Source organism: Gouania willdenowi, chromosome 17 (assembly GCF_900634775.1).
Source record: "Gouania willdenowi chromosome 17, fGouWil2.1, whole genome shotgun sequence".
NCBI lineage: Eukaryota > Metazoa > Chordata > Actinopteri > Blenniiformes > Gobiesocidae > Gouania > Gouania willdenowi.
In genome coordinates, this window is record NC_041060.1 from 14,019,643 (window position 1) to 14,046,104 (window position 26,462).

The 26,462-nt window shown below is 37.8% G+C and overlaps 1 protein-coding gene across 1 annotated transcript; it reads right to left on the reverse strand.

Annotated features, from left to right (window-relative positions):
• Nucleotides 1-2,263: 2,263 nt before the first annotated feature.
• Nucleotides 2,264-25,819, reverse strand: scp2a (sterol carrier protein 2a). Its single transcript, XM_028472659.1, has 16 exons — nucleotides 25,665-25,819; nucleotides 24,834-24,882; nucleotides 24,645-24,716; nucleotides 20,643-20,774; nucleotides 20,464-20,528; nucleotides 19,548-19,674; nucleotides 19,386-19,449; nucleotides 19,214-19,300; nucleotides 18,962-19,112; nucleotides 18,725-18,872; nucleotides 17,177-17,284; nucleotides 9,868-10,021; nucleotides 9,500-9,596; nucleotides 7,164-7,293; nucleotides 4,987-5,066; nucleotides 2,264-2,818 (listed from the first exon to the last, which is right to left on the reverse strand). The coding sequence occupies exons 1-16, from the start codon at nucleotides 25,716-25,718 to the stop codon at nucleotides 2,723-2,725; spliced, it is 1,614 nt and encodes a 537-aa protein (XP_028328460.1). The 5' UTR covers nucleotides 25,719-25,819; the 3' UTR covers nucleotides 2,264-2,722.
• Nucleotides 25,820-26,462: the final 643 nt, after the last annotated feature.

Genomic DNA, 26,462 nt, shown 5'->3' on the forward strand with positions numbered 1-26,462 from the left:
TAAACCCAGTACAAGCTTATCCTACAGACCAAGGCATGCCAGTGCATCCACGACCAATGTTTGTGCAAGAGCCACTTGCGCCGCCACAAGCCCGAAGGTGAGGCCAGGCCGGCAGCAGCAACAGGAGCCATGGAGCCCCACTACAGTGCAGCCACCCCAGACGTCCTACAGACCCCAGGCCAAGAAGCAGCCACCGCCCCTTCATACACACCAGAGGAAGCCCCAAGGAGCCGAGGACCCATGCACCCCGCCACCGGTCCAGTCAGGAAGCCGAGCTCGCCTGACCCCGAGGGCCTCCACTGGCACCGGAGAGGGCAAGCCTCCAGGCAAAGGTCTTCCAGGGAGAGCACTACCCCAGGCCGCAAACCAGCCACCATCCAACAGCGAACCATCCAACCATCCAACAGCCTCAGACAGTGCAAAGCGAGCACCCAGCAGCCCCCCAAAGGCTCACCGCCTCGCCTTGCCACACCATCCAAATTTATTTGTGCTCTGCCATCAACAGAGGCGCCAGGCCCCCACCTGACAGGCCTAAATGTGTGATACCACCCACCACGCTGTTATGGTACCTCTCCATTCCCCAAAACTTCATTCTGGTAGTATTTCTTGTTAGTTATACGCCATACCTGGATATAAATCACTCCTCTATTAAAATATAGACGTATTTTTCATCAGACAAACAGGAGGCGGATCAGTTGCTTTCCCCTATTTTAAGATGGCGCCCGTTTATTTACTACCGCTAACGTCATGTGTGACGACAGCTCGACAGTGTGAGCAATCAGGTCGCGTCAGAGTGTCACTCCGTAAAGTGTGAGAACATGAATCAGACTCTGCAATTAAGTTGCACAATTTCAGCTGGAGTTGAGAACAATGATGGAAGAAATTGCACAGTGCATGCCTGCCTTCAGGAGGTCAAAGATCATTTGGATCCTAGCCCTTGTCCTGGCATGGCCTTTATTGTAACCTGCTCTGCTTCCCCATCACAACCTCACAGATACAGTGACGCTGTGATACAGTCATGATGTCTAAAGTGCTTATTAATTCTCTAACTGTGATTGGTGCTGATAGATTGCAGAGTCATGAACTGATGAGACAGTCAGCACTACAGACATCTGAAGTAATAAAATGAAGACTATTAAACCAATTAACGCACATCACAAGCTTTGTAATGTTCATATAGTGACAACATCAAAAAGTTAACGTTCACCTGAACGTTGCAGAACGAATGCTATGGAAGGCTTTCCTGATCCATGGGCACCTGAGGGGGATTATATTTTGATTAGACAGAGGCTGAGGAGCAAGCATTAGAAAGAGGAAATTTATCCCAAAGGGAAATTTGATCGCAATTTGTTAGAGTAACTTGTTTTTTTTCCAAGCCTTCAATTTCTCAAACATTCCCATTAAATTCTTGCAAATTGCATTACAATATTTGGAAAAAATTACACACAAATCACTGATATATAAAACAGTATACTGTAAATGTTAAATACACATTTTTCTTAAGCTGATGAATCCAAAATAAGTCAAGCACAATGCAAAATGTACGACAGGTGACTAGTTCCCTGCTTAAGTATGCAGTGAGGAGAAATTGACACCATCAACAATTAAGTCATTGAGCTGATTTATTTATCAACAGTCTGATGGAGCATCATTTACACAATTTCACTCACAATTTGAACTGATTCATAATCAGAGTACAGCTTGGTTTTGAGAGATGCTAATTAACTATTTGGCTTATATTTGTGAGGCCTCCAGCGGAGCAGTTAGTGTGTATTTGTGCACAACTCCATTCAGCTGATCTGCAATACTTTGCTATGCTTTCTCTACTTGTTTTTATAACTGTGGGGGTGTTACCTTTCTTTTTTTTATTATTATTTGGTATTTTTACCTCCTCGTAAGCCTCCATGAGGATTTCTGCTTTTGACAGGTAAAAGTATGCCTCTCTGGTTGCCATGGTAAACCTATATAATCGATGGCCATCTATTTAAGGGAGCGTGATTTTCTGTTGTGTAATTACTGACCTTTCCTTTAAGACCATAATGTACCCGTCCTCTGATTGGTCACTTTCTGTAATCACACTATAGTGTCATCATCACATAAAGCTCTATAATTAACTTCTCTTTCCTGTGCTTTATTGATTAGATTTCAATCCAATGAAGCCAACTGGTATATCATTCCCTGCACCAGTAAAACATAAAATTTAACAAATGACTCAGAATTTTATGAAAAGGACATCAAAAAAAAACTAAGTCAAAAAAGGGAGTTAAAATTTTGTTTTGCTTTATTCATCAAAACAAATGATTTACTACAAATCATTTTATTGTGGAAACCATTAAACTATTAACATCTGTGAGGTACCAACACACTCAGTAATGTTATTTTAATCAATGAGATTTCTGTTAACAGATTCAAAGCTTCCATCCCAAATCCAATATCAAAGTGATTTAAGGCAAATAATACATCAATACAATGAGTTATGTCAGAATTACGTGATCATGCTGACAAAGTCCGATCAGCTTAGTAAGAAATCAACACCCTAAATGGTCACTGGATTTAATTTCCACACATTTCACAAAAGTTGTTATTCATATCAAAGTAGCAGCTAGAATTGAAACGTGGACCACCTTCTGACTTTGAGCACTTGGGTTTTGTAAGAGCCAGGAATTAGAAAAGGTGTGATTTAATCTGAATTAAACTGAGAATTTACAGAAGACGCAGCATCTCAGAGTTTGGACTTTCCTGCTACGACCTGGAGGTTCTGCAGCTTCATGGCCATCCCCATGTTCCCAGTGATCTTCAGCTTCCCTTTGAAGAAGGCCTGATGTCGAAGAAAGAAAGAAGTGTTACAAAGTTGCTTAACGATAATTTAATGCAATGCAACGAACAATTGATGATATCAGGGAGACTTAATTCACTTGCTTTTCAAACAGGTGCGTCTCACCCGTGGGGGGATGCAGGGGATGCGACACCCGCACTTTCATAAAAATAAAAATGAATCCCCCTCACTTTTTACAGAGGGATTCATTGTTGAAAATGAATTGCTCCAGTTAGATTGATTGAATGGTGACCGAGCCAATCACAGCCAGCCATTTGACATTCAAAAAGGTAAACAAACAGTTAAAAGCGATGAGTAAAGTGTAAGTAAAGTGACAAAAAATGAGTAACAGGTAGCGAAAAATGGTCCAAAAGTGGCAAAAACGTGGCAAGAAAAAATTTTGACAAAAAAGAGTTAACAGGTGGTATGTAACGGCAAAAGGTAACTTAAATGAGCAAAATGTGGCAAACAATAGTGAAAAAGGGCAAAAATGTGTAACAAAAAGAGGCAAAAAGAAGGGAAAAAAGGAAACAAGTGTGATTTAGTGGGCAAAAGGTATCTTATTTGGATGAAAAATGCCAAAAAATGGGTAAAAAAACAAAAGACAAAAATTGGATAAACGTGTCATGAAGAACTTGCAAAAATAAATTAGGAAAAAGTAATATTTATTGGCAAAAGGAAGTATAACAATCTTAAAAAAAAAATTAAAAAAAGGGCCAAAAATGGGACAAAGCAAGTTGTAAAATTTCCAAAGAAAAAGGTAAAAAAAAATAAGAATAATAATAATAATAATAATAAAAAGGGGGGTTAAAAAGTTTCCCCATTTAACGGTTTTCTGGGGGAACAATAATTAAAATTAAGACAAAGAGCCACATGTTGAGTATCACTGACTTAATAACAGCGTTATTGTGGTTTTAGTAAATTAATTTAATAAACTAAATTGGGAGAAAACATTTGCTCCACCCTTTGAACACCCTCACTTTTAAAATCGCTGCTCCACCCCTGGCTTTGATAAAGAGCAATAAGGAAATCCAGAGAAGAGTTGAGGCAGAGCTATTAAACATAAATAATGAGACTGTGGCTTCAGCAAATCCAATTTTTGAGCTTAGATGAAAAAGGTTGATGCAGGAACGTGACACAGGAGCAAAAAAGATACAAACGAACCGCCGGGATTCGGGTTGATCTCGTGTTTTCAGTTGAAACTAAATCCAGTCTTTTTGTTTTGTCGTTGCTAAAATCTGATTAAAACTCTGTTACAGATTTACTGAGACTGAACCTCACAGTGTGACTGAGCTGTGCCTGAGCACAAATATGATGTGATCAGGGCGGGGTTGTGGTAAAGAACATTTTTCAATTACAATTACTCCTTCAACTATCCATGTTCAATTACAATTCAATTGTGCTTATGATGACCAACATTTTTTTTAAATGACAATCATTACTTGTCCCCTGAAAGTTAATTACAATTATGTTCTCAAATACAGTGAATCACAATTACTGAGCCTTTAATAAATACCTCCATAAAACTTAACCTTCCTCTTGTGTTAGCATCTGTTATGATAACGGGTCGCTCTATCATCAAATTTGTTTCTCATCTCTTGGTTACGTTGTTAGGCTTCCTAATCAATTACAATATTGGTATTATTTTTAGTGTGGGTGTCTGACACTTTTTTCTGTCAGAATACTCCTTGATTTATATGTATATATATATATATATATATTTTTATGATAAAATGACCCTGAAGATTCACTGTCAGGTAGTGGGAAAACTTAATATGAAACATATTTTAAAAATTGTAAATGGAATTTTTTATATAATTTCCATGCCAATTACAATTACAAAGTCAATTATCTGAACTCAATTACAATTCCATTATGATTCCAACAGCAATATGTTTTTTCAATCGCAATTCATACTAGACAAGACCTGTATTTGCAAGGATTGAAGGATTTTTCTGGTCAAACTGGCTCATACGTGGCTTCTGAACTAAGATGAGTTTGACACCCATAGGGTCTTTGGTGAATACCAGTAGGCAGTGAGTCAAAATTGACACCCTGATTTAAATTCTGTTGCCTTTGGATATCTGTCAGCAGCTGTTAACTGCAGTGAATGTTCAGCTGAGCGCGGTCGGTTTAAAAAGAGAGAGGGAAAGTGTTGTACACACACACACCGTTTGAGGGTTTAATTTTCCAGTCATCAAATCCAGGAGGTCCACATCACTCATAGATAAGGTGCAGTCTGCCTTTGTAGCTGGAGGAAAAAAATAAGATTATACTTTATTAGTCCCATAATGGAGACATATGATGACATAGCCATAGGACATAAAGAGAAAGCAGAAAAACAGAGAAAAATAAATAAATATAAATAAGAGCAAAAATAAAAGCACACATTTACAGTCATAAATAAACACATCTCATAGTTTGTGTGTGCGTGTTTGTTGTACAGCTACTTGTGATACTGTTTATTCAACAAGAGAATCCTATTTATTAAAGCTAGGGGGAAATATTTAGTGACATGATCCAGCAAACATTCACACAACACATTTGGTGATGACTGTAAAGCACCGAAGGGTTTATGGGAAAAGGATATGTGGGTTACATTTGGGGATAATGAATGGCTAAGGATTTTATCAGAAAATGGAAAATTTGTGAGAGAATGTAAAAGTAAACTTACACAATATAAGATATTGCAAAGGTATTATTGGACTCCAGTTAGATAACATAGTCTTATGAACAATGCATTGTGTTGGAAATGTCAGAATGATACTGGTACCTTTATGCATTGTTTGTGGGAATGCCCAATTATTCAACTCTTTTAGGTGGAGGTCATCCATGTCCTTAGTGAATGGTTGGGAAAGCCTGTAGCACTTTGTTCTGGATTGTGTTTACTGGGCGATAAAGGGAGGATAACTAATATATCAATCGGGAAATTTTCAATGATTATGTTTGGGGTATCAGTGGCGTCAGGGTTATCCTTAAACATTGGAAAACTCCAATCGTCCCACATATTAAGGAATGGGTAAACATGATAACAAAAATGGCCTCAAATGAATGCATGCTAAATAGATTAAAAAATAAGGACAGCACATCAGCTTGGGACACATTTTGGTCCTACATCACTATAAACACAAGTCAGGATGAGACATGATTTCATATCTGCCCAATTCCGCCCATTAGTATAGTGATTTATTATTATTTTATTATTTCTACCTTGTACAAAAGCCCCCATCCATGAATGTATCTATGCATATGTACAGCCGCCTTATTGAGTGTGGATTGTGATTTTTGTAATGTACCAAGTAAATGTTCAATAAAAAAAAATTTAAAAAAAAAAATTTATTACAAAAAAAACAACACGTTTGGTCAATTTAGTGTTAAAAGGCAACCAAATGTCAGGATTCGGGCTAACTCTTATTGGAGCAGGTGCACTTTACACCGGGATGCTTTTATATTACACTACCTTGTTTAAAGTGTTCCGCCTGTGCTGTACTCTTTGTAGAGTAACTTTTCAAAGAACATTGTGACGTCCGCGTTTTGTGTGGGCAATGAGCTCACATTATTGTGTGGCTTTTAAAGGAAAATATATCAAATTAACTATCATGCTGCAGCAGCTTACTCTTTCCATTTTAGTCAATTAGAAAAAGAAGGAAAATACAAACATCTCCAGCATCAAAATGGTGAGTCACAATCATAAAAAAAAAATTCAAAGTGAGTCAACTGCCACATGGCTTACTGCATTAAATCTTCAACATCACAGAGTCCTAAAGATGAGCAAAATGTCAGCTTGTTTCAGTGGAAAGCGGCAGGAACTGCCATTACCTCATTACTGGGAAGACCAGCTCCAACATCACATAATGGTATAAGCAGGATGGATGTGCAGTTAATTCGGGGTTTTGGAAGCACTATATTTCAGCTATTGAATAACTTGTTGTAACCTTGTAGAAACCATCTTGTTTTTCTTTCCTGGTTTTCTTATACAAATAACCTACAGTGACGTTTTAATCTAAGATTTCTTTAGTGTTATTTAGTGCAGTCTACGTCACACCCACAAAACCAGCCTGATGAAATCTATTTATAAGTGGCTGCACTGGGCTTTAAAGGGTTGAAAAAAAACAGGTCATCGTGTCCCAAAGAGCTCTGCAGAAGTAATGAGGACACTTAACGGGACAAGGTACTTTTCGAGTTTTAGGAACAAATTAAATCTTTTTCAAATAATTGAAAGCACGACCGACCTTGTACCACAGAAGAAGACAATTATATTTGTGCACAGATAAAAATAAAATAATCATTTCAGCAAATGAAAACCAAAAAAAAAAAAACAAGAAAATTAAAGAATAGAGATACATACCCGGGTCATTGCTCACAGAGCCTTTGTCATTTTTTACATCCACAATCCAAGTGGCTTCTTTCCCATCTGGCCCATCTTTTACTTTGAAGGCAAACACTCCGCCAACTTTCTTAACGAGTCGCTCTCCTTCCTGGTGATAGACGTTTGAAGACGTGTGGATCAACAAACAACTCAGCATTTAGCATCATGTGAAGACTTTTATATCAGGTAAAGCAATTCTTATCTAGATAACATGCGTTGAACAGCTTATTAATAAAAACAAGATACGTTGTTAAAAATATAACACAGCTAAAGGCAGGCATACACTGTGTGATTTTTTGCCCATTTTGAGCCGATTTTCTACACCTGCGTCTATTTTTTGGAATCGTGCGAGTCTCTCGATCGTGTGTCGTGCATCGTGTCGTATACATGGGGTCACGAGAAACAAATGACACCTCACAACCAGCTCCCGATTAGCAATCGTATGGTCGTAAGGAAATGTTTGGAATCCAGTCGCTCCTCGTGAGGGTATCTCACAGTTGAAGCAGTGCAACAGATCAGCTCACCTTAAACTCTCACACTGCGCATGCACAAAAACCGTAAAAAATGGTGTAAAATTGACGGACCGTACTGCCCACATCTGCCCAGCCAGTTCGCCGTCTTTTCTTTTCTAAAGCTCTTTTTGCTGAGATTTGCGAGTTTCTCTTCTTCGTCTGTTTTAATGGTGACGCTTCAGAGTTCTTCGTCTTTGTTTTGTATGTTGCATTTGCGGAAACAAGACCCCGACGTGTCGTGTATGAACGTACAGTGTGAGCAGTCAGATCGTGTCGGTCCGTGCAGTGTGAGAACATGCATCGTGAGCTGCGTACAGTCGGGCTCTGCACGAGTCGCACAGTTTGAGCTGGAGCTGAATACAACAACAACAACAACAAAAATCGCACAGTGTATCATAGCCTTAAGCCAGGAAAAACATTTCAATTGGTGTGAAGTTGAACATCAATTTTGTAAATGTTGCTGAAAAATAAAAGGAATTGTGTTCAGAAAAACTTCAAACAAATAACAATTTACAACAAAATGAGGACTTAACATGTCCGGGTGTTACAATAAGAGTAAAACACATTAGTGGCATATATTTACGCATTGTATGGACTGATGCAACCACGATCATTTTTTTTCAAATGTGTAGCTTTTATTTATTCTTTATTTAGCATTTTATTTTGAACTAAAATGTAAAAAGAAAAAATATATAAAAACAATATTTACGCATTGTATCGACTGATGCAACTAGGAGTGTGACAATATCTCGATATGGCGATATATCAATATTTTTCGCACGATTGATTATCTATTTTTTTTCCTTATTTAAGATTAATTTTATTCTTTTCAAAAACTTTTTCTGCTTTTTCACTAAAATGTGCAGCTAGGTCTTCACAGAAATGTTGTCACTGTTTGTTGAAGGAACCAATATATTGTTTACTGGAATACTGCACTATAATGGTGTCACTGATAAGAGAATAGAAAGCACTATTGGAGATACTTATTCGTTTACATTGGTATGTTGACACTTATTTACAGAAATGTTGCACTAAAATAGTGTCACTGTTCATAGGACACTTTTTCAATGCATTGTCTTTCAGATATAAAATAAAAATTAAATTCTTTCACTTAATCTTTTTTTTTTAATTGTTATGTAATAGATTATCGTAGATTGATTCCTGACCAATATATCAATATCGCAGTATCGTCATATTGTGAGATAATCGCAGTATTGTCAGCTGTGTATCGCGTATCGTATCGTGAGGTACCCAGGGGTTCCCACCCCTAGATGCAACCATGATCATTTATTTAGAATTTAACTTTGCTTTTAGGAATTACTTTAACACATTGAAAATGTCACTGTCAAAAATATCCTTAAAGAAATTCTGTAAAAACTCTTTTTAGTGCTTTCAAATGTGTAGCCTTTATTTATTCTTTATTTGGCATTTTATTTTGAACAAAAATGTATAGAGAAAAAAACAGAAAAACAAAGGAAGAAAAAAACGTACAAAGATCAGTTCGAAGAAGAGCAGCAACGTGTTAAGTCCCACCCCCTTTTCACGCTATGATTCATTGCAATATTATTACTTCCCATACATAATGTATGGATTTATTACACAATATGGTTCAGCAGAAAGAATTATTAAAATGTGAATCCAATAAGTGAATCAGTCGCACCAAAACCTCTAAGTTCCAGGCTCTTTCTTGGGTTTATGTTGATCTTTTCATGTATCAAGCTGTGAGTGACTCACAGACCAAACAAAAGCTGAGCTTTAATATACAGTAAGAATAAAATAATGAGCAACGCTGAGCTGTTGTACCTTCTCCAGATGTTTTTCAATCTCTTTGAAGACCGAGTAGGATTTAAAGTTTTCCAGGTCCCCGCCTGAGCTCGTAGGAACAGCACTTAAAGTGGACCTTTGAAAAAGACAAAATGTGAAGAGGAAACACTGTTCTCCAAGCCTCAAGCAAGAGTGTTTGCATAAAAAGAGGAAAATTGTGTGATGCAAACTGCAGTACATAATACCTTACATAAAGCAAAGCCTTCAGAATGTGAGACTCGAACGAAGCCTTTAAACATTTTATAACCAACATGAATATTGCTTTTTTTTTTTTAGATTGGTTACGTTTGGGTGAATAAACAACACAAGGGCACCAAATAAATATTTTCAACCCTAAGATGCGTTACCTGTTCTCTGCAGGGAAACCAAGCCTGTAAAGTGTGACTACCACAGCTCCTCCCAGTCCAATGTTGTGCTGCAGGGCCACTTTGGCCCCTGGGACCTGCCTCCTGTCGGCCTGACCCCGGAGCTGCCAGCAGAGCTCAGCACACTGAGCCAGACCTGAACAGGAAGTAGCGCAGCATGTCATTGAAAAGCATCAGCTGCACACATGTTGGATTCAGTGAATAAGACGCACAGACTCTGTTTATTCTTTTAGGCCAAGTATTGATCAAAAGGCCTGAAACACTAAACCTGATTTCTTTTTTGTGCTAAACAACCTCAGTAAAGAGGAAGCTCTCCATAACAACCTTGTCACCATGGCTGTAAAGTCACTCAATAAGTCATTGATGTTTCAACATAAAACTCAGGTTGAAGAGGTTTCTTTGTTTTAAGGTTGTCCTGATTCAACTTTTTCACTTCCAATACGATACCAACCAGAGTTGGGGTCAATTACATTTTGCAGTTAAAATTACGTTTTCAATTAGTTTTTTTTTTTATCATTTATTGCACAGAAAGCAAGCAGATGTGTGATTTTGTGACTATGCCTTTTTTTAAGAAAAAAAAAAAATGAAGCTAGTTATGTTTTTAAAATGTCTTGCACATAAAGCCAACAGATGTATGCCTTTGTGACTATGTTTTTCTTTACTTAAAGCTGAAGCTAGTTATGTCATTGCTGCTGTTTTTTCAATTTCTTGCACAAAAAGACAGAAGGTGCTGTTACTTAATTTAATGAAACCAGAAATTAGTCATGTTTTTCAGTTCATTTATTTCTTGCACTTTTTAACCAGCAGGTGCTCTGATTATTATTTAATTAAACTTGAAGCTGCTTGTGTTTTTTATTACTTGTACAAAAAGCCAACTGGAGGTGTTTATAGAATTTAAAAAGTTCAATAAAAATATTCAAAAAATGTAATGCTTTGTGTCCGTTCACAAATCTTAGCCTTCCGACAATGTGGCCCATGGCAAAGTGTAGTTGAATAGCCCTGAAGTAGAATTACAGTATCAACATGTGCTCATTTGATCAATTAAACTCACGGAAACACATTTAATTCTGACATTACGGATATTTCTGGAGACTCTTTATTGTGCTACTGACAAAACTTCTGGTTAACTTCTAAACAAGAGCCCTATTTAGAAAAGCACTAAATACTAATGGAAAACAACAAGAGATGCTTTTGTTTTGAAAACAGGATGTTTGACTTTTAGCTTAAAGCCCGCAATACATCATGGGGCGGTTGAGTATGACTCGTGTGAAAAAACCCTGAACACTTCAACAATGTCCCAATATAGTAGATGACAGCCTGTCATTGCCAGATCTCGTTAGATCTCAGAAGATCAGCAGGTCTGGGCCTGGTTAGTAGTTGGATGGGAGACCACTGAGATTTCCAGGGGCACTATAGCAGCCTTGCTTTCGCCAGTCTGTGGCTACAATAGTAGCTTACCACCACTAAGTGTGGAGTGAAAGAATAATGCCCTAATTCTGTAAAGCGCTTTAAGTGTCTATGATAAAGCGCTATAGAAAATCCAAAGCATTATTATTATTAATATTTTATATATATATATATATATATATATATATATATTTCCAATACTATCTAATGCAGTGTTTTTCAACCGTGGGGTTGAGACTCCATGTGGGGTCGCTTGGAATTAAAATGGGGTCCCCTGAAATGTCTAGTAATTAGTTTAATAAATAAAAAAAACCTAAGGTAAAAATAGATTAAAATTTGAGTTTAAAAAATGTTTTCATTATTTTTTAAATACCCATTACACACATTAACGATCAAATAACTGTGTCCTATAATTAAACTTTCTTAAATATAAACCTAGTTCAAATAAAATGCAGCATAAAAATATCTGAGGTGGTACATTTGTCACTTTGTGCACTAATCCTGGCTACTCTGTGTTTTGTAGCACGTTATAAAATAACAATAAACATAATGAATGTCTCGGACATTTGTGATATAAATAAATCGGGGCTTTTGCCTTTAATTGGCCATGTAATGATACTGCATTAATGGAATTTGTCCTCTGCATTTAACCCATCCCAGAGGAGCAGTGGGCAGCCATTTTGCGGCGCCTGGGGAGCAGTTCGGGGTTAAGGGACTTGCTCAACATCCCACAGTGATGGCCCAGGTGAGGCTTGAACCGGCAACCCTCCGATTACAAGCCCAGCGTCCTTAACAGGGGAGGCCACCACTCCCCTGTATATCAATAAGGAGTCACGATCTGAAAAATGTTGGGAACCTCTGATCTAACGTTAATGCACTACATACTGTGGTGGCAAAATTAATAAATTATATTTACTCATATATCTTAATTAAATGTATGCCTGCCTCGTGATGTAACTTTCAATCACTCTCTTTGTCTGTCTTTCTTCCTTGGGAAGGTCAGAAACTCTCACATGCCTCACTTAATAAACACAGCTGCAACTCAAGGTTGGTCAGCGCGCGCACACGCACGCACGCACACGCCAAGCCCATGGGGCAAACGTACCTCTCTTCCTCTCCTATCTTCTGGGGTGGGGTTATCAATCTGTAAAATATACTATGTGGACAGTTTTCCAGTTAGTTCTGTTCTTTTCCCTCCGACCGGCCGGTCACATCTCCCTCATCGATCCTGCTTGTACTCCCTTTTTTGTTTAGTTTAGAACAAATCATTTTTTTATTACTTCATCACCTTTTTCAGTCTGTTTCTCATCATTCATCAACGCAGAGCATCCATCACAAGTTAAAGCCGAGGTAACCGTAAATTTGGCCCTGACAATACTCATTTTGATGTCAGACTTAGTTCGAGTAGTACGTTAGTATGTGTTTTTGAACACAGCCTATGAGTCAGTAACAGAAAGAAAACATGAGAAAAACTGATCAATTAATTAGAAATGCAGGAGCTGCTTATATCACATTTTAGATGCAGGCTGATATACTGTAATCAAATACTCGTTTTTTGCTGACTTCGGTGTGATATCCGACATCAATATTGGTTCAGGACACCTCTATTTATTTTATAAAATGTTTGTGTAAATTGTGTTTTTATCCTATATAAGCCATGTTTCTTTAGCCAGATCAGAGAGATGTATGTAAAAAAAAAAAGAAATAAAAAAAAGAAATAAATTCAAGGGTTTTCTAAGGAAACTTGCATGTCTTTTTAAAAGGATATTTACCATTTTGCTTTCACAACAATTTTTCTTGGTTTTATGTCTTTTGATCAAGTTGTGGGTTGTGGGTTGTATTCCAAGGCTGTGTCCAGTCTGGGATTGAGGTCAATTATAATTGGAGTCGCGTAATTTATCATTACAATTATGGTATATTATAATTATAATTTTAAACATCTGTTGCTGTTGTAATCATAATTGAATTGCAATTGAGTTTAGATAATTTGCTTTGTAATTACAATGAAAATTCAATAAAAATTATAATTATAATTTAAAACAAAACTGGGGAACCATGTTACAGTTCTATGTGCAGTTCTACGCATATGTAATCAACAATTATTAAAATATGTTCCATATTAAAGCACAACTAAGTAACTTGTGCTCAGTGCTCCCCTAGAGGTCCCTTTTGGTTATGTCACTGTCGTAAAAACTCCACACCCCTCCGCCGCCTGCCCCACCCCACAGCTACATGCGCACCTTTGCTCTCCCAAGATGGTAGCAACCGATCACTGAAAAATCCGAATACAACAGTGACACTAAGGGTGCTTTTACATACATACTCCCATGTGAACAGTATGAGGAAGACAAACAAGTAAAATAAATGAATGATGTTGGAGTAATATGGAGTTGAGCGTGGAAATATGTGTGCTGACAAAGCGGCTCTGAAAATGGATGGATGGATAGATATTTGTGTGTGTGCTGCCTGATGTAGTGCTGGGTTGCCAGTGTGTGTGCGTGCCTGTTACGTAATCACACACACACAACAGTGTGTTCTTCTCTGCCTTTTTTTTTTTACTGGTTCTGCCATGATATAACTTTGAGAAAAGTGAATTTGTAGACAACCATGTGCATAATCATAATATAGCATTAGTTTGTATTGTGCTGCCGTAAAGCAGTACGTCTTGCCACCGGGTCGGAGGCAGGAAAGTTGCAAGTGCGGTTTTCTGGCCAGAGACAGCAGAGGGTGATGAAAGACCCCCCCCCAATCACCCCATAAACACTTGTATTACCATCACAGGGACTGTGAAAAGTATCTATTAAAGGTGAAAAAGTTCTGCTTTAAGCTTTCCCACATTTTGCTATTTAAATAGGTGGAACTTCTTGGTTCATGACACCAAAAAAAGATTATTCTGATCTGGTGTCCTTGTTGCTGCATGAATTTTAGATTGAATTCTGATATCAGATGCATTTTTCCTCTTTTAGCTGCAGACTGAAGAGTACAGACTGCAGAGATCATTGAAAGAGACGTGCAAAACACAACATCCACACTCTGAGGTGTGACAAGATGACACCTAATCTTCTGTCATGCTCCATCACCAGAAGAAGCTCCAGCGCCAACATCATCGCTGAGCATTTCATCCCATCTGCTTAATAAGCTTTTGCATTTCTCCATCATCCCAATAAGCTTGAAGGACTTGAAGAGTAAAGACCTATAGCGGCACTGCTGCCTCTTTCATATTTTACAGATGATACTTTCTGAGACAATGAGTCAAAATGCAAATTGTAGAAGCCCTCAGCAGTTTCATTCAACCACTTTATCAATATAAAGCATGTGCATCTCATCTCAGAACTAATTTGTGATTAGTCGGGATGGGGGGGACCCTAAGTAGCACAAGCTCTTCATTAGAACACAGATTTGATGTCGACTGCAAAAGACAATAAAAAAAAAAATCAAAGGTCCTCTAGGGTTTTAATTTTGAAGCTTCAATTGTGTCAAAATAAAACACCATGTTGGATTCTATGCTACAAAAGGAAAAGGTGTTCCCATGTCCTGACCATGTATCGAGTGGTCAATATTGGTGCTCAAAGTATTTCTGGGGGAAGAGGTCAGGGCTTTACCAGCAAAGATTAAGAGCAACACTGTGGATCAGACAGAGCTTAGCCACCTGGAGCACAATGAGCCACCAAACCGACCTAGTGCTGAGAGAATAGAGGGACCAATCATTAAAACAAGAATAAAGGCACAGAAAAGGAGGAAAAAACCAGCCAAAACTAATGGACTTGTTATTAATTAAAGGAATAACATTATATTATCTAATTAGAATGGTTCTATGATGGAGTGCAAACAACTTTGATGATATTAATATGCAGTGATGTGTGGGGGGATGTGGCTGCAGTGGCTGCGTGAGGCAGCAGGGTCATTTGCTCCGTCTCGACTCTCAGCGGTTTAAAATGTGGAGATTACAGCACTGGCTTGCCAAAGTCACAGCCTGCTGCTCTGCTCGCATCACATGCAGGCTTAGCATCTCCTTTTTACACGGTCAATCCCAGCTCTCATCCCTGTGAGAAACCTGCCACCTAGTGGCTACTGTGGAAAATAATCATTACCAGAACTATGTTTAATCAACAATTGGACTTCAAATCCAGTAAAACAGGCACCTTTCAAAACCTCTCAAGGTCACCTTAAATTGAAAAAATAAAATAAACAAAATATGAATGAATACAATGAAAACATACATGGCCAGAGTTGGGGTCAATTATAATTGTAGTTGTAATTGTAAAAATTTGTTGCTGCCATAATCATAAATAAATTGTAATGAAGTTTAGATAATTGACTTTGTTCATTATTATTTAACGCAAAACTGGGAAATCATGTTTTTAAACCATAATTTAAAAAAAGAAATCAAGTTACTTACTGACACAAAAAAAGGCTCAGATGCCCACACCATAGTTATTAAAACCTATATTTTCATTGATTAGAAAGCCTAAAAAGTAACCAAGAGATAGGGAAAAAAAATTAGATGATATATATTTATTTCTCGTGTATTTTACAGCTGATTTAGGACCCGTTATCATAAGGGATGCAAACAAAAAGCTAACACAAGTGGAAGGTTCACTTTTATTAGGTTATTTATTTCACGCTCAGTAATTGTGATTAATTGTAATTGAACTTTGATAACTGGAAACCTCATTTTAATTGACTTTCAGGGGAAAATTGTAATTTTAATTGTAATTACTAAAAATCTTAGTCACTTTAATCATAACTGAGTTGTAATTGAACATGATATTTGAAGACGTAATCTTAATTGAAAAATGTAATTGACTCCAACCCTGGCAAATACTTAAAGGGGCGGTATTATGAAAAAATGACTGTATAATGGTTTTGCTACAGTGATATACATTCCTATAGCCTCATTCAGAGGGCCAAAGTTGAAAAAGATCTGTTTCCTCCCTCCCTTGGTTATTCCACATTTTGTAAAAAGTCAGCTCCAAACGGGCGAGATGGATTTTTCTCGCCTTATGACTGATAACGTGGAAACTCCTCCTCCCTACAATCCTCGCTCCTCCTACCTTACATAAGAATGTGAGCTCCTTGCTCAACATCCCGCAGTGATTGCCCAGGGAGATTTGAACCAGTAACCCTCCGACCCTCCCTTAACTACTAGGCCACCACTGCCCTTTATCCACAGTTAATATCTTTACATTCAGTATATAGATAATCCAGTATGTAGATACTCAAAAGCGCAGCGCAAGTGCTAATTTTTAGCAGCCGTTATACTGCCTCGTATCACCTTTGACATGATCTGATGCGTTTGTGACCCAATGCGATGCAGCGAATGGACAAAACAATGGACTATCACCTTAAATGGACTATTCCTGCGGTTAGAAGAGGTGATGATGACAAGAAAATAACTTAGCAGCTTAACACTGAAGCAGCATTTGTCGGACTCACAATATCCGCTTAAATAGCCATGTGTTTTACTGTAATGTGCAATGTGTAAATAGCTAAAGACAACCGCCATGGTGATCAACTGCTGGAATCCCACACACCAAACAGAGACGCTGTATAATATTAGTGCAAGCCAGGCCCTCTCCAAGAGCGAGCCATGTGATCAGCGTCTACAGACACACCCACTCATGCATATGCATGAAGGCCCCAAAACAGCCTGTTTTCAGAAGCGGTGTGAAAGTGACTTTTCAGAGGGCTAAAACTCCATAAAACAGGCAGGTTTGGGGAAAAAAACTTCTTAGAACAAATGGAGATGCGTGAAAAATTGCATAATACTGGACTTTTAACATTTCTTATCATTATTATACCATTATTATAATAATATCCTGAAACATTCAGGCTCTGCTACAAACAGAAATAAAAAGAGAAGTGAAGGATTGAGCAACTCTACCTGTGGCACCAAGAGGATGTCCTTTGGAGATGAGACCCCCACTGGGGTTGACCACATATTTTCCTCCGTACGTGTTGTCCCCTCGGTCAATCAGCTCTCCAGCTTTACCTGCAGACAGACCAGAATGAACCTCAAAGTTCATCTGGAGGTTGTCATCTCATCTACTTACTTATTACAGGAGTTCCCATCCCATCAATGGGTGGAGATAAAATAAAAAAAAATCTCCACACATCCATGCTGATCAGTCATGGTTTGTGTCTTTTTGTAAGCAGTGGTCTTTAAAGGTAAAGTAGCATTCATTAAACAAAGTAAAATTCCAAAACTGCTACCAGTATTTCTTTTTATTTCACTTTTATTTTATTTCTCTTTGAATTACTTCAAGCCTGAGTTTCAAACAAATTACAGAAATGTCAGGTGCAATCAGCAGATTTAAATGAAGGAGAATCGTACTATTAATTCTATGCTAAGTAATGTGAAAGATAATTATGTGGCAGAGAATTAATGTTTACAGAAATGTAGCCTAGTTAACTTTAGGCCTTTGAACATTGCCTGATTGCCTGTACCAGGCAATCTTTAATTCATCAACTGATAATCACATGCACTGCCATTGCTACCTAAAGAAACAATTTATTTGACATGTATATGTTATACAATGTGATTAGATGCAGCCAGGAATGTTTGCATTGAGTTGGACCAACAAAATATAGAAATTCACTAAAATTATTTAAATTTTAAGATCAATTTTGTGTCTGATAAACGTCTCTGCTGCTCTGTTACATAACAACAATATATCAAACCTTCTCAATTTCCTCTCCAAGATTTTAAACACACACCCCCGTTAAGTTTCCACTCTAAAACAGCTATTTAAAAATGTTTCCATTGAGGATTTAAAGGGATCCTCCACACTAAAATCTTTGAAATGTAATTATTATAAAATCTATGTCTAACAAAACTCCCACCCAAAACGACTTCTATTCTCAGGGTTTGTGTGTCTTCAACAGTCTGTGATTTACTCGCCAACTTCAGCCACCAGAGCATCAGCCATGCACCGTTTAAGGGTGTGTAATGGGCCCTTAGGGGAGCTCTTCTTCTCTGCTTCATAGTCTACTACGAAACCGCAAAGTTGGGACTGTCGCCCCCTGCGGTCACAGGAAATTTTTTTGGGTCACAACTGTTTTTATCCTCTTTCGGCAAACAGAAGAGGGTTATATTGGCATCTTTAACTTTTTCTGGCTTTTTAGAGCAACCAAAAGACCAAAAAAGCTGATTAAATGATTTAAAAAGCAGGCTGAATGCTTTACTCTATTAGAAAACAATGGGATGTTTACAGGCAGTGGGGCCGTGTGACGTCATCAATCGTGATTTTTAAGATGGTGGAACACAGGCTCTAAAACTGTAAAGTAGTCCCATTTGTAAAAGTCAATTAAATGAATATTCTGCATAATAATGATTTTTGTTAGGCATAGATCTTCTAATAATTACATTTCAAAGATTTTGGGCCCAACTCATAAAAAGTGTGGAGGATCCCTTTAAGATATGTTGGCTCACCCTCTGAACACAGTCCCAAGGCTTCGTAAGTAATGAGCTCATTGGCTGAGAAGCAGTCGTGAAGCTCCACCACATCCACATCATTTGGCGTCAGTCCTGCAGCCTCAAAGCACTTTTTGGCCGCCAAACGAGACATGTCGTATCCAACCTGCAGAAAAATCAGAAACCACATTCTGGTGTAAAAAAATTTCAACAAGTTGTGCAAATTTTGGAAAAAGGCCTTTTCACGGTTTTTACCATTTTAATGCAGCTGTTCTCATTAAACGTGGAAGGATAATCAGTCACCATTGCTTGGGCCACAATTTCCACTGCCTGATTTTCCAAACCATGTTTTCTGACAAAGGCCTCGCTGGCTAGAACTGCAGCACCTGCCCCATCAGATGTTGGACTAAACCAAGGACAAATTCATCAATTACTTATGAACCTCTGCCATACCACACTCAAAACATCGCAATCTAATAGAATTGTACGACTGTGCTCACTGCTTACCAACATTGAAGGAGTGTCAGATATTCAAACACCTTTCTGGATTTCATCACCTGCTCCAAACTGTACTCGTCTCGGAACTGGGAGTAACTGTACATCAACAAATATTCTGTCAAAGCTAAATAAAAACCCATCCAGAACACGTCTCACAAAGACTTGGATGTGTTTATCTTACGGATTATTAGTGGAATGCTTGTGGTTCTTCCAGGCGATCTTGGCAAAGTGCTCGGGTTTTGTTCCTAAAGAGTGGTTTTAATGTAAAAAAAACAAAACATTTATTACATGTACAAACATGCACACTCACAGTTATCATATTTGTTGCGATGCATAGCTGTACCGTATATTTCCATGTGTTCCCTGCCAGCGTTGCCAAACATTTGTGGTGCTCCTGGTGCTGCCGCCATCCCAAAGCGGTTGATCATCACCTCCATGTGTTTGTCCATGGGATTGGTTCTGTCCATGAACTAAGAGCAGTTATCGTAATTGATCAGATCAATGCTTTTAGTCTGAAATAAAGTGCAATTTTAACACTAAATGGCCCTAGTTTTCACTTCCACTTATAACTGATACGTAGATAGTTTGAAAGGCAGCTACAATATCTAAGCAATAAGTGACATATCAGTCCCTGTGACATCAAAACTTAAAAAATCCTTGATTTTGCATCCATTTTTTGTAATTTAGAAGGATTTTGTGGGGAAAATGCTTGGAATTCAGAAAAATGCAATAAAATAAGACTGCAGTTGTGTGATATAGGCACAAAAGCCCCTGCAAAAATTGTGTCATTTTATCAAATTTGTGTATTTGGAGGGACAAAAATAGCTACAACTTCAATATTTTGTCATTTAATGAATGATTCATGTTTTCTCAGTCATTTTTACTTTTTCCTGTGGACCAAATTGGATGATCTAAAGGGGCGGATTTGGCCCCTGGACCTTGAGTTGGAGACATGCTTTAAAAACTAAAGAAAACACTGAATTTTTGATAGAGAAACACACAGACTCTTCAGACCTCAGATTATTATCTGTCAAGGTTGAGCCAGATGACATAATGTAAAAGCAAGACATGAAAAACAGGTCTGAACATTAGATAAAGTTTTAATTTGCATCATAAACCAGAGAGATGTTCTGAAATGACGAGCTAAAGTTCACTCTGAGACCTATTTGGCAATAAACGGTCAGTGGAGAAACTCACAATGGCATGCTGAAACTATTTATTTTGATGCTCTGCTCTCTTTCACACAAGTTCACTCTTACCTTAGATGACAAAGAGCCTCTCTCCATCTTCTCAAACCCAAGAGCAAGGACACAGTCAGCAATATCTGCAAGAGGACAGGAGACGTGGTAAAAGAAGAGTTACTTTCATTGATATTGATGGTTCAGCTCAAGTTATTGGAGAAACAAGCAAACTAGTAATCTTTACAAGCTTTGCTCACCTCCCTGAACCAACTGGCGTGCCATGAACAGAGCCGTGGAGCCTGTGGAGCAGTTGTTGTTGACGTTGATGATCGGGATCCCAGTCAGACCCAAACTGTGATAAATGGCCCTCTGTCCACATGTGGAGTCCCCTGACAGAAAGGGTTCCAAATTTAGATTTATCACACAGAAGAGACAGTGAACATTTTGTGCATTTAACTATTTAAAAATATATATATATAAAATTTGATCAAATTAAAAAACTAATACTGTAGAGGCAGTGGAACATTGCTTTCTAATCAGCAGGTTGACAGTTCAAGTCCAAGCTAGCCCTGCCCATGTGCCTTTAGGCCAGGGATGGGCAGCTCCATCATAGCGGGTGCCACAAAACTGTGATGTATCTGATCCAAGGGCCACATAATCAATATTCATGTCAGCATGAACACAGGGGGGAAAAGGGTTTTTTGCTTTTTATTTTGTTTGTCTGTGGTTTTTAATGTTTTTTCCCATTTTGTGTGTTTTTGTTATTTTTTGTGTTGTAATTTTGTGCATTTTTCTGTCGTTTGCTGCATATTGTTGTCGATTTGTGCATTTTTTGGGTTATTTTCTGTATTTTTAGTGTGTTCTGTTCTTTCCTGTCATTTTGTGTAACTTGTTAATAGTTTGTGTGTCTTTGGAGCTATTCTGTAACGTGTTGTTGTTTTGTGTGTTTTTGTCGTCATTTTGTTAAAGTGGTAGCTGTCATTTTTTGTAATTTTTTGTGTATTTTGCTGGGAAGTTATTTTGTGTCTCATTGTGGGCTTCACAATTCTTTCATGAATTACAATTTGCTTTGGGGGCCGCAAAAGAACTAGACTGAGGGCTACATGTGGCCCCACGGGCCGCCAGTTGCCTATGTCTGCTTTATACTGCGTGCAGACAGCAGGTCTTAATGCACAATTCAGATGTTTTTTTTCTGTGCGTGTGTGCTTGTTCATATAACACATTAAATGTGATTTCTATCAGTTTAGATAGAACTTAGGTTCCCAAAGTGGGGTACGGGTACCCCCAGGGGTACACAAATTGTCATAGAAGGTATGTGAACAAAATTTAAAAACAGTGTGACAACATTGGAAACTAGAAAATAAATAAAGTAGCAGTCAGGAGCCTCCATTCATTGCCACAAATTACACATTGGCCCATGTAACACTACCCACCCGCTAGAGGTCCAGACTCCTGAGGTAATACCACACAGCACGCACTCTGTTTATGGAAGTAAATGTAGAGGCATCTCGTCTAATATAATAAATATTGATAATCAGAATCAGAATCAACTTTATTGGCCAAGGGTGTATGAATACACACGAGGAATTTCTTTTGGTGACCTGTGCTCTCTCAGGTAGTGTAACATTAAATAATAACAATCAACTAGAATAAAGAAAAATAAAGAAAATAAAGAAAAATAAAGAAAATAAAGAAAAATAAATAAAATAAAGAAGTATAAACATAAATATAAGAGTAGTTAGACTAATATGTGCAAACTAAACAAAAATAACAAGATAATAATAATAGTAATAATAATAATAATAATAATAATAATAATAATGAAATAAAATAAAAATACAATAATAATAATAATAAGATAATAGTGCAGTAGTGCATTGATGAGTAGTGCAGGTGAACATTTAAATGAAACATTTCGCAGTGACAGGTTGTTCCAGGGTTGTTATGTTTAGTTCCAGGTTATTTCACAGTAACAGAAACAGGTCTGACACTCTATGACTGTTTAGAGTTGATCAGAATGACAGCCTGGGGGAAGAAACTGTTTTGCTAAGACCTCCCTCTCCATCCACTCTGTCCTCCTTCCTGGCTGTTGTTTTTCCTCTGCCACTACTTCTGGAAGGCAGAACTGTGACTTTTATTGCGTGTCAATAATGCAATGGTAGGATAAATGCAACTTGGCCTTTCAGACAGCAGCCGCATTGCAAACTATCAGATACGCATCAGATTTAAGACCACAAATGAGTGTCTTGGGTCAGATTATTAAAAAACATATTTGTGCTGTTCAAACTAACAGATCGGATACTTCAGGTCGCATATGGGCAAAAATAATCCAATTTGTGTCTCATTTACCTGCAGGTGAGGAGAGTGAGGTCATTGAATGTATAAATATTTGCCTCCATTATTTACTTCCGTTGACACATATAACCCTAGAACCTCTCTTTGCATGCGAGTCACTTCAGGGTCGCATTCGCTTTTAGTTCATACTCAAAACTCATAGAAGTAGCATTGAATGTGTAGTATTAACAAGCACACAAAAATAAATCTGATTTCTCAACAAAAAACCTAAATTGTTCATTAAGTCTTGCTGCGCTCACGTAGCCTATCAATGACCTAGATCAGGGGCCAGGGGCCACCAACACGGTGCCCGCGGGCTCCAGGTAGCCCTCATGGACCATGTGAGGGGCCCTCAGGAGCTCTAGTCACCAATGAGCTCCATCTAAAATCTGATTTACTTTCCAGGATTCAAGACTCTCAAAGATAATCAAGATAACATATTATGATATATTTTTCAAAAACAAAAGGTAGAATTTGCATAAAATATGACATAATTGTTAAATTTTACATGTTTCACAATTAGTTAAAAGGTGTTTGTTAGTGGCTGGTAAAATAGGAACATGATGATTTCCTATGAAATGTAAGGAAAATTAAACGATTGCATAAATTAGTAAAAATAAAGAGTTTCATGTTGAAACCTCAACATTTCCTACCTTTTTAAGTTACTGCAAGCCTTAATTCTTTTATTACCCTTTAATTAAAGTGAAACCACGTAATTTTAGTTAATAAAAAGTGATTTTTTAATATACATGGGTTCATATATATGGGTTTTCCTATAGACGTTAGCATGAAGCTAGCTGACTTTTTGTACAGTGCTATTTTCTATTTATGGGAACACTAATATGTATTTGTATGTTCAGTTTACAGTGTTTCCTGAGTAAAGACTCTACGTGGATCTAATGAATCAGAGTTTTTCTTCTTCAAAAAAATAAATAAATATGTTTTCTTTTTTTTTTTCAAGTTTATTAATCGATTCAGAATTTTGGATGATAATAATCGCCATTCTTATGTGAATCGATTTTTTCCCCCACCCCTAATATAAAGACAAAAATCTCAAACACTTGTGCGTTTCATATCCCAAATTACTAAACAGCGCTATTTCCTGGAACAGCTGCACAGTCTCATTCCACTGTAAGGCAGAGGGAGGCCACGCCCCTCCTAAAAGCACGTTGCTCCTCTGCCTCCGTTCCCATTGCTTGATGACAACCATTTACGTCCAAAGGCAGCATAGAGAGCTGCCTTTGGACGTAACCGCGCTATGCTAAATGCTATACGTAAGTTCACAGTACATTAGTGAATAGATGCCACGTGACCGCTGCTGCTATGGTCTCTTTCGCTCTAGCTAGTGGGCGGGATAACACTACAGGCAGGATGACAGCGCTAGAGACGATAGAGAAACTTTTTTTTGAGGGAAAAACGACAGCTTTTAAAAGATGGGAGACCAACACCTGAGTTACCAGAGCTTCAGCAAAGGTAAGGTCAGAAAATGTTTCATACTTTTCACAGTGAATGGTACAAAAGGAAGGATTGACTTTGTGGATGCTCCTCACTGAGGCTGTTCTGAGTTGTTGTTGTTGTTATTTTCTCCGTGTTTCTGTTTTCAACACAAACAACAGATGTGCTGTCGTTTCATGAGATATATCTTGTTGGGAGAGTATGGAGGCTATATAAAATAAATGTTTATGTGTCTTTAATGGTGTTTTACGATGTTGATTTTGTTAGATGGCTAAATGTTTGTTCATGTGGATGTTGTCGGGTTTTTTCTTTCTTATTATGAATTTTATATTTTGATGAACACATTGAGATGACTTTGTTGTAAATTGCTTTATACAAAATATGATTTGAATTGCATTAACACTTGCCAGCAGAAACATATGAAATTGTCATTGGTGGTCTCGATTTGCAACGACCCAGCTCAGTCTTACCATAAACGTATCCAACACAAGCTTGTTCTATAGCAGAATACGGGACTCCTGCATCAGCCAGAGCCTTTTCACCTGCATCAGAACATGGATATAAAGTATTAACATACAATGAAAATAGTTTATGTATTATAAATCTAGATGAGTTGTTTTAAGAGTGCTCAGTGACTGATAATCATCAAAGATGTGCACCTGCTTCCTTGGCCATCTCAGGGTAATCGCGATCTCCAGGTTTCTCAAACTGCATAAAAACATTTAAAAAAAATTTTTTTTTTAAAAATCAAGATTTTTTATTTACAAAGCTGTGTTCTTACTTTGCATTAACCTGTTCTCATTTTTACAGCCCAAATGGAGACGTCAGTAACTGTTACATAAGTGCTCGTTTACTGGTTCCAGCTTTGTGCCAACATTTGGCCCCAGTTTAGAGGCATTTCCAAATCTCACACCGGGCCAATGAAATAATAATAATAATAATAATAATAACAGCTCATAACATTCTCCTTATTGCCCAGCAGTCCAAAAGTTTAAATCTAAGTTCATGTTCACATAGCTTGCTTGAAGAATGGAGACCTTTGGCACAGTTTTCTCCTCTGCAGGCCGTGAACTATGGACTCAGTGAATCCACAACCGGTAAACAATCAGATAGAGACTTACAGTGAGCAAAACACACAGTTTTCACAAGTTATATAAAAAAAAAAAACACTGTTGTGTTAAACACTAGATTAACAGCGATTTACTTTGTCGGAACTCGACATTTCAGACGATGTTTCCGTGTTTCTATCTGCCTGTGACGCAGCTCTCAGAAAGCTACTACTGACACAAATTGACCAACTAATATGTAAAAAAAAAAAAAAAACTAAAACAAATGAAGCTAATAAATTAACACGTCTACTAAATGTACACAAAAAATAACACTATAAACTCACAGAAAATGTAACATTAGCGATGAAGTATTCGCCCACTTGGGATGGTAAAGATTTTTTTGTTGACATTTACGGATGTATTAAAAAATGACATTATTACCTTAGTCATGCCAACACCGATGACAAACACTCTATTGTTGTTTTTAGGGGCCATGGTCGTCTATCGCAGGTTGAAGCAGCAGCTTTGATACAACACACAGTAGATCGACTTGTTCTTCTTCTTCTGCTTCTTTAGCTGCTTCCTCTTCTTCTTCTGTGGTGTTTAATGGTTGTTGTTAAAAGCGAGCATTACCGCCGCTCACTGTGCAGGAGTGTGGAGCAACAGACTGGTTCTCTCAAGACGCGTCGCAAAGAGCTAAATAATTACATACAAAACACACAAAATCCTTTTAATCAGTTTAGTTTCTTTTAAAAATCCCGTTCGCTGTCTCTGACTGAACCTGTGCATGCATTTTTACTCTCTAACCCACATGTGTCAAACTCAAGGCGCGCTGGCCAAATCCGGCCCTTTTGAGGGTCAAGTTCGGGCCGCTCGAGAAAGTAAAAATTGATAGAAAAAAAAACATGAAACAATTTGTCAATGACCAATTAATTCAGCAGTAGAAATCTCAGCCCCTCCAAATATAAAAATGTTAATGAAAAGTCACAATATTTGCCGAGCTTTTACCCACATTGCCCAGTATGAATGTAGTGTGTGAGTGAGTGTTGGTGGTGTTTGGAGGGACCGATGGCGCACTATAGCAGCCTCGCTTCCATCAGTCTGACCCAGGGCAGCTGTGGCGACAATGGTAGCTTACCACCACTAAGTGTGGAGTGAAAGAATAATGCCTTAATTCTGTAAAGCGCTTTGAGTGTCTATGATAAAGCGCTATATAAAATCCAATGCATTATTATTATT